The 12,568-nt window shown below is 35.5% G+C and overlaps 1 protein-coding gene and 1 pseudogene across 1 annotated transcript; both read left to right on the forward strand.

Moving 5' to 3' along the window:
- Positions 1–1,363: 1,363 nt before the first annotated feature.
- Positions 1,364–7,202, forward strand: LOC102591533 (histidine decarboxylase-like; annotated as a pseudogene).
- Positions 7,203–8,703: 1,501 nt separating this feature from the next.
- LOC107057682 (uncharacterized) lies at positions 8,704–11,486 on the forward strand. Its single transcript, XM_015304060.1, has 2 exons — positions 8,704–10,254; positions 10,839–11,486. The coding sequence occupies exons 1-2, from the start codon at positions 8,704–8,706 to the stop codon at positions 11,484–11,486; spliced, it is 2,199 nt and encodes a 732-aa protein (XP_015159546.1).
- The last annotated feature ends 1,082 nt before the right edge of the window (positions 11,487–12,568 follow it).

A 12,568-nucleotide genomic window follows, 5' to 3' on the forward strand; every position in this document is an offset into this window, starting at 1 on the left:
CGTTTCTTATGTGACTATCTATTTTGTTGCCTCTTTTATATTCTAACGATTATCATGAACCAACATTATTGTCTCTTCTTATATTTACTTTTCTTACTCTCCTTTCACAGTTTTTTTTCTCGTTATTGAATATTCTGAAGTCTCTCAAACTGTCAAACCTTCTACATTATGCAAAATATATTATGTGTTTATAAAAAATCAAAATTATTTTTCGGTATCTTTTTCAAATTTCAAACACTAAAACCGATCAACACTGCTTTATTATTATTATATAAACTTTTCAATTTTTTGAATTAAATTTTATTATTCTAAACTTTATTTTATATATTTTTCATTGAAAATTGTATCGTTTACATTTTTACTTCATAATATCCGCATATATTATACCTCTGCAGACCTCATTTGTAGGATTACACTATGTTATAATTATTCAATTTATATATATATTAACCAAAAAAATAAGGTCTATGAAGTTTGACATTAAGCCCCCAAACTTGTTGACACGGGCCTAAAAGAGTGTTGGAGCTAACAAAACAAATAGTTATAAAAGTAATTTATTCAATTACAGAATTAAAAACTATATGTGCATACATCAAAATTTTACATCCTTTATCATACCAAAATTTATAAAAAGTAAAAATAAAATTTAGTAACTAATGTTTTTTTCAAACAGTCAAAAACACGAACAAAATTACTAATGTGTAAGAAAACATGTGTAATATAAAACAAAGATAAAGAGTCTAAAGTTATGTTCATTAATATTCGTGCATTGTATCATTTTCAGAGGCGGATCTAGTTTTTGAGCTACGAATTTATTTAGGCATAACAATATTTTCATAAGTAGAACAATCTAACATATAGTCGTAGATGTTTAAAGGGAAAAGACTTAAATATGCCATCAAACTTTGAGAAAAAGACTAATCTATATTTGAAGTTTGACTCATCTATGTCATTTCTGTTTGAGAAAAAGGCTCATCCATATGCTATTATTTATTAACTGAAAAAAGTTACGGTTTTACAAAATCATTTTTTTACACGTGGTCATTCTGATTCGGCCATGTCATTAATTAAATATTTTTAAAAGGAAAAGACTCAAATATGCCATTGAACTTTGAGAAAAGGTTCATCTATGCCATCTGTTTAAAATTTGACTAATCTATGCCATTACAATTAACAAATAATGACATATATGAGCCTTTTTCTCAAATGAAAATGATATAGATGAGTCTGACTTTTAACGAATGACATAAATGAGTTTTTTTCTTAAAATTGGATGGCATATTTGAGTTTTTTCCCATGTTTAAACGATGTAAGTGTATATATTTGAACAATATATATATATATATATATATATATATATTTATGCAGAAGAGAGCTACTTCCTAGTGGGATATTATATGCATCAAAAGAATCACATTACTCGATTTTCAAAGCAGCAAGATTGTATCGAATGGAGTTAGAAACTACAAACACTTTAGTTAATGGAGAGATTGATTATGAAGTTTTGAGATCAAAATTACTTGTCAACAAGGACAAACCAGCTATCATCAATATCAATAATGGTAACAATATATATTCTTAGATCATATATTAGCTTCACTTTGGTAAAGTAGTGTAATAACTCGGGTGTTTACAGTTGTCATTCTTTGCGTACAAAATACTTAACAGTTTAATTTTTAGAATTTTATTGTAGCACCGCGCATGAATTGATAACATGGTATTGTAATTGAAGAATGAAAAACGGTATATGCATATTTCCTTTCTGTTGTATCTTAATTATTCGTGGAAAAAAATTTCTTTGGTACGATATATTTGTATATGTATTTATTTATAAGAGTTTAACCAATTATTAATATTTTAATGGAGATAGTAAGTTTTGTTGTGTCAAAAAAAATAATTATTAAATTTGATAGACTTTGTTCAAAATAATTTTCTATTAATTGAGTTATAAAAAAAATAAAAATTATATATGTATTTTACCACAAATCTATGAAATATTTAAATACATATAAAGTGGGAAATTAATTAGAAACTAATGAATAAAATAAAGGGCCCCCACTCAGGTGTCATCTTATAGAGTGAGTAGTCAATTGGATATACATGCATATATATCTTCCAAAAGATTCAGATATGTATATAAATTATTCACCATTTCTCATCTCTACTGCTTTAGCAAGTAAAAGTTGATATTTAAGTAATTTGCTTGATTTTGTTTAAATGGTCAGAGTTCACTGGATATTCAACCAAGCATACGTAACATCATTTAGAGTCTATTGCATAACTCGAAGATGTTTATTGCGTAGCTTGATATCGGATTTTAAAGAAATACTTACAAGACTACTTTAATGTTTGATTAAGATCGTGTTTTTACTTGCTCATGGCTTCAATATCAAGCAAAGTTTGGAGGCTTATAGGTTGGATAAATTGGTTTCTTCTATCTTAGAGCATTGATTAGAATCAAGGAAAACCTTTATGGGTTCTGTCAAATATTGATGGTATTGCCAAAGCTATGCAAATTGTGATAATATGAGTCATATCAAGTGTGGGAGCGGAGTTATGCTAGTTTTATGAAGTGAGTGTTAAAAGGTATGTTAAGGCAAAATTCTCTTTTTAATATCGCACGAAATCTAAAATTTTTTTATAGATCGTCGAATGAGTTATTATTATGACTATTCTATTCCTAGAAAGACCCTATGTGAAGGGCATTGGGAAGTCAATTGATGTTATGCTTTGATTCTATCGTATTGTTCTTATACTTGTATCATTGTGAAGTGTGTTGCTGGTAAAGTTATCCTCCGTCAATTTTTCTTATTTCTTATGTCTATTCGCGATCTATTTTCCTAAGTTTAAGGCTCAAATATTGGAGAATTATCACGTTATACCTAGGGGAGTTGTTAAGTCATTCTTTCTTGTCAAAACCTTTTACCAAAAAAATGTTATTTAAAAATGATACTAATATTAAATATTGTACTCTATTATTTTTGTTTTATGCTTGTCAATCAACATATTTCAAAAACGGACCATACAATTATCAATTGGGAGTCATTCGTATAAATGAAGTTAAGAAGGTTAGTCTCCTTTTATGTTTCTAGATGAATGATTTTCTAACTTGAAGTCGAGTCAAGAGCTTCGAATCCATTACGAGTCTGTAGACTTAATTGGTTGTACGTATTGATGTGCATCAATTTTCCAGCAACTTGATTAGTCTTTTCAGCACCATGGTTCAACAAGTAATAAAGGCCTCCTGTCTCTTTACCAATCCCCTTGACCTTCCCAGTTAACAGGTCCTGAAAGACACAAAACTCAGGGAAAAATCTTACTGAGCAGTGTAATTGCCTAGTTAACTGAGAGACTGATAGCAAATCATACTTGAAATCAGGGACTACTAGGACATTAGTTAAGACATCACCAGTACTCCACTTATAACTACCAGTGTGGGATATTAAGGTAGTACCTCCATTAGGTAATTGTACATAGTTCTGACCACCTTGTTCTAAAGAGACTATATCAAATAGATCATCTAATGAGGCTGTAGTGTGCTTTGTTGCTCCAGAATCTATCACCCAATTTTTAAGCTTAATGCTGTCAGAAAAAGAATAACCCATACCTGCTTGATTGACAACAGGAGCATCAGTGTGTTCTTTGTTCAATAACCTGAGAATTTGACCATACTGTTCCTGAGTGAATGTGGGAGAGGCTGAACCAAGTGAATCATCTTCAACAGCATTCACATTTGCCATTCTATTTCCCTGATTGCCAAACCTTTCAGGTTGTGCTCCAAATTTCTTCTTGAATTTATAGTCTGGTGGATAGCCAACCACTCGATAACATGTCTCCTTGGTATGACCTTTCAACTTGCAAACTTCACACTGCAAGGTATAATCCCTCTTTTGCTTATATGAGGATTGTTGATGGCCTCTTCCTGCATATAATGCAGTAGAGGTAGATGCACCTACATCTCCTCCTGAGTAAGGATTATTGCCAACAATCTGTCCTCCTGAGTAAGGATTATTGCCAACAAACTGTCCTCCTGAGTAAGGATCATTGCCAACAAACTGCCTGTGATGATTTTTACCAGCATACAATGCAGTAGGTGGTGCTAAAACACCTCCTTGGTATGAACCAGCAGTCATGCGTTGGCTTTCATCAGAAATAATCATTGAATAAGCCTTGTTTACAGAAGGTAAGGGAATCATCATAAGGATTTGACTACGTGCCTGATTGTAAGACTCATTTAACCCCATGAGAAATGCAAACAATTTCATGTACTGCAAGTGACTAGCATAGACCATTGATTTATCACAACCACAAGAAGGAGGTGCGACCAAAGCATCAAATTCATCCCAAAGTAACCTCAATCGTGTGAAATAAGCAGAAACAGAGGATGTACCTTGTGTGATAGTACAAATTTCACGATGTAGCTGGTAACCTCACGATCCATCGACCTTGTCGAATCTCTCCTTCAAATCAGCCCATACAGTAGCAGCATCAGTTGCATAGATGATTCCACTCATTAACTCCTTCGAAACAGAGTTCAAAATCCATGATAGCACGAATGCATTACACTTTTCCCATTGTTCTTCCAAAGCAGTGCTGTAATCACTCTTCTTACAGGTACCAAAAACAAAACCTGCTTTACTTTTGGCTCGGAGAGTTAGGAGCATCGATCGACTCCATAACGAGTAATTCTCTACGCCTGTAAGCTGGATAGTTGTTAATGAAGATCCTGGAGTGTCAGATTGCAGGAGATACAGGGGATGATTGCGGTTCTTCTCGACATCTACAATCGTGTCAGTGCTCACCATAATTCCCAAAAACAGATCACAAAAAAAACTCAGATAACTTGCAGAAGAAGATCGTTCACAATTAGAGATGAATCAATCGATGATTCGCAGCTCTGATACCATGACAAAATCTCAATTTACATCTATGAATAGAGAGAACTGATTTAGGGGAAATAGGGAGAAACCAAAGAGATGATCTTATTCATTGATCATGCTTATGGAGCATGTGCACTGTACATCGACATATATAGTTCAGCTAATTTCCTAACTACCTTTACAACCAATCAGAAATGTACACCTGTCAATCTAACAGAATTAGTTATACTTAACTAACTAATGAAGCTGAAAACTAACTAATGGAATCAAGTCACACCTCTGTCCACATTATCTTCAATAGTACGGAAGTTAAATGAATTCATGAAAACATCCTTTAAGCACCTTGAGTTCTTGTTGAATATCTTCAGGTTTAAGTTACTAGAGCTACGCACTTAGGCGTATTCTAAAAGTATATGAGGTTCTGTGAGGCAATTACATGTTATATGAAAGTGAATACAAAATTATGAGAACATGAGTTCCAACGGGCCAAGGTTGGCAACATGAGCATAGTAACATATATACATTACGCATCCATGACATGACATGCTATGCATTCTACTCCTGAGCTATAATTGGGAGGTATGAGGCCTATTGCCTATATTTATATGTATGAGAGACAGATGGCCACATGTTGGCGAATATGATGCCGGTTCGCTACCGGAAAGCACCACCATTGCTAGCATTTGGTTGGGTATGTCATGCATTTGCATCTATATATATATGTATTCACGACATACGATGACACGAGCATACCACACATTTTAAGTTACTATGAGTTCACATGTCATCCATGGAGGCAATAAGATTTTTAATTTCAGGAGGTATCTCTATTACCCATTTTATTATAACTATTTTATGAATTACTTTTCGCCTTACATACCAGTACATTTTCATTCGTACTGACGTCTCATTGCCTGGGGACTTTGAATGTCATGTTGCAGGTTCAGACAGATGTCCTGATTGACCTTCAAAATAGAGGTGTTGTCTCAGCTGAGGATTGGTAAGCTCCATTCTTCCTGGAGCTGTTGGTTTCCCTGTAGGCTTTGCATACTTGAGTTTTGTATCTCGTTATTGGCATTGTTGGGGATTTAGTCCCAACTAGTTGAGTTGTAGTATTCGTAGAGACTTGTGTACATACTGTTGGGTCTTCTCATCTATGTCGATAGCCTTGTCGGCTTACCTGTATATATGGTTTCAATTGCAGCCTTGTCGGCTTGCTAGTTCTTTATCAGTTATGCTGTCCTTGCCAGCCTAATTTTTAGTATGTCTTAATGTAATCTTGACCTTGCTGGCCCAGTTATCTTGTTTCGACAGATTCTTGTGGCGGCCTTGTCGTCCCTTGTTGTTTCTTTTCCTTTATATTTTAGGTGTCCCTCTCAGTCAAGTAATGTACCGTGTGCTTGTTGTGCCTCCGCTGATTTGGGGCGTGACAAGTAGTATATTACTTTTAACTTCTAAGTATGTGTTTATAGGAACAACCTTCAAAGGAGATATTGATGACCTCGATTTCGTCATACAAACACTTGAAAATTGTGGATATTCCAACGATGATATTACATCCATTGCGATGCAGCTTTATGTGGGCTAATTATCCCATTTATCAGACATGTAAGCTTACTTTTGTTCAATTTTCCTTCAACGATTTTCGATCAAAGTTACAATGACATAGTTTTTTTTATGGTATTTGACAATAGGCAAAAAAAATTACCTTCAAGAAGCCAATTGGTAGTATTTCAATTTCAGGCCACAAATGCTTGGGATGGCCAATGCCTTGTGGCATTCAAATAACAAGGAAAAGTTATGTTAGCAGTCTCTCAAAAATTGAGTATATTAATTCTCCAGAGGCTACAATTTCTGGTAGTCGAAATGGCTTAACACCAATATTCTTTTGGTACTGTTTAAGCACAAAAGGACATGCTAGATTGCAACAAGATTCCAAAATATGCATTGAAAATGCTCGATATTTGAAAGATCGACTTCTTGAAGCAGGAATTAGTGCTATGCTCAATGAGTTTAGTATTACTGTTGTTTTTGAACGACCTTGTGACCATAAATTCATTCGTCGTTGGAACTAGTGTTACTTAAGAGGCATGGCACATGTTGTGGTTATGCCAGGTATTACAAGAGAAACCATAGATAGTTTCTTCAAAGATCTAACGCAAGAGAGGAATAAGTGGTACCAAGATGCAAATGCTCTGCTTCCTTGCCTAGCAGATGATTTTGGCTCTTCAAAGACTGTAATCATCTCTATTTACAATTATGTTTGTCTCTCTCAAATATTAGAGTCTCTGCAGCTTTGTAGAACATAGCAAACCTCCTTCATTGATGGCCTACCAGATGGTGATGCTCCTGTACACATCACTCCTAGTTTAAAAATACTTCTCATTTGTTTCAAATTACTTGTTTCCATCACTTCTTTATCCAGGGCCTAGATTCATTTGCTCATCCCTGAGAATGGGTTCTCTCCCTGTTGTCAATTCTAATAGCACCATTCCATAGCTATAGATATCAGTCTTTACATTCACTTTGGATGTCGAGGCATACTCTGTCAGGACCAAATATTTAAATTTGATATATTAGAATTGAATTTCAAAAGATTGAATATTCATACATGTTTGAACTGTAATGTACCTGGTGCAATGTAACCAAATGTTCCAGCAATAGCTCAAGCTGTCTCAGGATCGTCATCCCGCCTGGATAGTATTTTTGCTAGTCCAAAATCTGCTATTTTTGCATTGAATTCTGAGTACAGAAAGATATTGCTGGACTTAAAGTCTCTATGAATGATTGGTCGAGTGCAATGATGGTGCACCAGTGGCTATTTTTAATCTCTTTTGCCAATCCAGGGCTGGGGTACCACTTTGACCGGGTGATGCTGCTCTTTTCTTTCTGTGGAGCCATTTGTTGAGGCTTTGTTTCTCAAATTATTCATAGACTAGAAGCTTTCTGTCTGAACTTGAGATGCAACACATGAGCTTGACAATGTTGTTGTGGCGAATGCTACCAAGTGTTCTAACTTCTGCCAGGAACTCCTTTTGGGGTCTTCCACCTGATTTTTCTCCATGCCCTATGCTTTTAACAACATGAGTATTGCCTGTTTGGTCGATCACAACTCGATAGACCTTCCCTGATCCTCCATTTCCTATTATGTTTTCGTCTTTCAAGCTAGACAAATGTCTTCTGTAGTCACCTTCAACTATTGAAATGAAATGAACTTCATGTTATCTTTGACTTTCTGCTTCTTTGTTTTCCACTAATGTTTTCTGGTTCTGTAAAAGATCCATAATAACAGTATAGCTGCCCCAACTCTTTGTGTTCCCATTGTTTTTCTTTTAATTTGGCAGTGAAGTCACTATGAATACAATAAAGAGCTCATACTTGAAGTCAACGTAGTTATTTCTGTTTTATTGAGGATGAGAAAGGTTAATACGTATGTGACATGGCACCATCACGTGATTAGTTAACTGATTATTGTTAAGGCTGTTAGTTAATAGTTTGTTAGAAAGATATTAGCTAGCTTAGTTAGTTACAAGTTAAAACGTGTATATAAGTGTGTAGATGATCAAATTTTCAGTATCAGTTTTAATCAGAGAAAATTTCCTAATTCTGTATTCTCCCAGAATTCTGTCTCTGTTCATTCAAGCTTAATAGCAGTTTCAGATTTCCTCCATTAATGGAAGTCACTGCAATGTTTCTGAATTCCAACATGGTATCAGAGCCTTGAGGAGAGTTTCTGGACTTCTGAATTCAAGTCATAAACCACGCTCGTTTTTTTTTGTAACTGAGAAGTGGATCTACGATTCAGAGCACTTGGCGAACAACAATGGTGATTGATAATGAAGCCACCACAACTCCTACAGTGATTGATCATCACCATCCTCTTTACCTTCAAGCTTCTGACTCTCCAGTTCTGGTAATAATTCCGATTAAACTCACAGGTCCAGAAAATTATTCCCTGTGGAGTAGATTGATGAAACTGGCTCTGCGAGGCAAAGGTAAGCTAGGGTTTGTGGATAGTACTTGCCCTAAGAGCAAGTATGTAGGAGAATTAGAGGAATTGTGGGAAAAATGTAATGCCATTGTGTTATCATGGATTGGTAGCACTGTATCTGTTGAATTAGTTCCTAGCATAGTTTATGCTTCGACTGCTAGGAAGGTTTGGGAAGAATTCAAGGAACGATTTGATCGATCTAATTTGACCAGGATCTATTATCTGTGGTCTGAAATTGCAAATTTGAAACAAGGTACTGACTCTGTGACTTGTTATTACTCAAAAATGAAGGATCTATGGAATGAACTTGATGTCATGGTTTTACTACCTTCATGTTCCTGTGAAGAATCTAGTCTCTATGTGACACATTTAAAGTCACAACGGCTGTTGCAGTTCCTTATGGGACTCAATGAAAGTTATTGCAGCTTGAGAAATAACATTCTCTCTAGAAACGACACTATGACAGTGAATGAAGCCTATGCTATCATAACTCAAGAGGAGATCCAAAGATCATTGGGGGTGGTTGATCATCAAAAGGATCCTCTGACATTGCTTGCTGGAAGAGCTCAAGGTTATCGACCTAGAAAACCAGGAAGTTATGGAGGATCTACAGGAGGCACAACAGGATCTGCAGGTGGAGGGATTCCTTGCATTCATTGTGGTTACAAAGGCCATCTGAAGGATAATTGCTATAGAGTAATAGGCTATCCTGAGGACTTCAAAAGCAGGAGGAAATCATCACAACAGGCACAACCTGCACATCCTAAACCTGCAGCCAATGCTAGCTCGAATGACAACCATAAAAATCAAGGATCAGGCTATTTTCTCACAGAGCAACAATATCAGGAATTGCTTGGAAAACAACAGGCTCACTCTCACTCCAATAATGAATGTGTATCAAACATGACAGGTATACATTCCTTATTGTCAAATGTTATTACTTCTGAGTGGATTGTTGACTCTGGATCATCTCACCACATTACACCTTATAGAGAGTTATTATCTGATATTAAGAAACTTGAGAATCACCTTAGTGATAAAGTTCAAGTGCCAACTGGTGGAAGAGCACAAATCAAAGGTGCATGGACTGCTTCTATCTTTGAAGCTTATAGCATGAAGAATGTTCTTCATGTCCCTGATTTCAAGTTCAATCTTCTCTCAGTTTCCCAGATAACCAAGGCCCTATCTTGTGTTGTATTATTCTTTCCTGAATTTTGTGTCTTTCAGGGACTTTACAATGGCAAGGTCTTGGGGATTGGTAGAGAAAGGGATGGACTATATCTGTTACAGGAGAAGACTATTCCAATAACAAATGTTGCAGGATTAAAGCACAATACAGAGGGAATACTTTGGCATCTCAGATTAGGCCATCCTTCCACAACTGTTATGAATCATATAGCCTCTCTAAATAAATGTGCAGACTCTACAATACAAGAGAAATGCCATATATGTCCTTTAGCTAAACATCACAAATTGAGCTTTCCCAATAGTTGTAGCAATACAGTGGCTTGTTTTGAATTGTTGCATGTAGATTGTGGGGACCCTACAAAATGCCCACCTATGATAAGAAATATTATTTTGTTACTATAGTTGATGATTACAGCAAGTATACTTGGCTTTGTTTGATCCAATCTAAATGTGAAGTTACTACAGTTCTGAAATTTTTTTTGTGTTTGATTAAGACTCAATTTGGTGCATGTGTAAAAACCTTGAGGTCTGATAACGGAACTGAGTTCTTTAATTCAAATTGTGAGAAGTTGTTAGCTTCTTATGGCATACTCCATCAGAGTAGTTGTCTTTATTCTCCTCAGCAAAATGGCACAGTTGAAAGGAAACATAGGCACATCCTGGAAGTGGCCAGAGCCTGAAGGTTCCAAAGTGGAGTGCCCCTTAGCTTTTGGGGTGATTGTGTCAAGTCTTCAGTTTACTTAATCAACAGATTGTCTTCTCCAATATTGAATGGTCAGACACCTTATGCATTACTATATGGCAAGCAAGCTAATCTTGATCACTTAAGGGTGTTTGGTTGTTTATGCTATGCTAGCAAACTACTTAGATGGGACAAATTTGCTGCAAGGGCAAGGGAAGCTGTCATGATTGGTTATTCTAAAACTCAAAAGGGCTACAAGTTGTATGATCTAGCTGACAAAACATTCTTTGTGAATAGAGATGTCAGTTTTAGGGAGTCTACATTTCCTTTCCAAAAGCTAGCTCAGTCTGCCCTGGACATATCCAGCACCGATAGTCCAACCTCTATTGATAGTCCTTTGGATGATCATGCACTTGTTGGTACTCCTGCACAATTGGTCCCTGAAGTAGTTGAGACAGTTCCACTTGATGCTATGCAGAATGACTCTTTGGTTCAGGAAGCAATTTTGGACCCTACTCTTGCTGATACAGATGTAGTACAGGCAGATGAAGTACAGACAGATGAAGTACAAGCCACTATCTCTGATCCTCCAGTAGGGCCTTCTCACAACAGACCTCTTCGGACATCTAAGCCCCCTATATGGCTTAAAGACTATGTCTCCATTGTCAAGCCTAAGGGCCACTATTCCTACCCTATTTCTCAATCTGTTTCATATGACCATCTTTCTACAGCTTATCAGGTGTAGTTGACAAATTTTTCCCCTGCAACTGAGCCTACCTCCTTCCAGATGGCCTCTCAAGATCCACAGTGGATTCATGCCATGCAACAAGAGATAGATGCATTAGAGGCTAATCACACATGAGAGCTCTTTGAAGTAACTTCAATTTTGCGTTATTTAGGGTGGAAGCTGCACTGTACTTTCCTAATAAATTAGTGTGAAGCAACACTCATTGACTAGTTATCTCCTTCTGATCAACTCCAGCTGCTAATTAACATTCAGTATGAGTTGTAAATCTTGGTGCATAAACTCTGTTTTGATGGTTCTTACGTTGTATTGTATTTTATCGTACTCCATTGTTTTAGTAAATATCATGATTGAATAGATTGTATCATTTTCCATTGTTACATAACGTGACACACAATAATTAAGAAGAGTAGGATATGTAGTAGAACTATTATAAAAGATAAAATATATTGTTCTGTTTAACCTTTTTCATTTTGTATGAGATGATGACATGTATATTTTTTTTTTTTTAAGTTAATTGGGTTGATATTCCAAAAGTTTTCTTTACATGAGTTAGGCCTATATAAATTTTATATAGTAATAGAGGTCAAACATGCTAGACACGTTCCCAAAACTAGTAAAATAATAAGTAAAGACAAAATGAGGAAAAAAAGAAGGTGATCACACCAAATCGATCCGTCGTTACGCAAAACAGGACTTTTCGTTGTTATCTAACAATATTACTTAACGATACAATAATAAAAGAAAAATAAGAATCAAAACAAACATTGAATCTGTTGACATAAATTAGAAAAAAGAATCAGAAACTACACTTCAAGTTTACAGTTAGAAAGTTAGTTAATCTGTTAGAAAGTTGTTAGACAATTAGTTACATTCTAGAGCTAAGAGTAAAAGGAGAAGTTCATGTATAAATAGCCGTTATTCAGCTATATGAAATTATGTTGTTTTCTTCTCAAAATCTATTAAAAGATTATTCTTCTATTTCTCTACAAACAACTTTGTAATTTGTAAACCTTCATGGTATCATGGCCTTGATCGAAGTCTGAGTAGATCAGGTGTATAAGGCAGATTTTTGAAGATCA

The sequence above is a fragment of the Solanum tuberosum genome, unplaced genomic scaffold (assembly GCF_000226075.1).
Source record: "Solanum tuberosum cultivar DM 1-3 516 R44 unplaced genomic scaffold, SolTub_3.0 scf00509, whole genome shotgun sequence".
Taxonomy (NCBI): domain Eukaryota; kingdom Viridiplantae; phylum Streptophyta; class Magnoliopsida; order Solanales; family Solanaceae; genus Solanum; species Solanum tuberosum.

What these genes read in the sequence shown, in the direction of transcription:
- LOC107057682 (XM_015304060.1), top strand. Translation starts at nt 8,704, where the DNA reads ATGGTGATTGATAATGAAGCCACCACAACTCCTACAGTGATTGATCAT. An exon ending in TAGGCCATCCTTCCACAACT is followed by an intron (nt 10,255 to 10,838) that starts GTTATGAATCAT and finishes TTGAATGGTCAG; the next exon opens with ACACCTTATGCATTACTATA.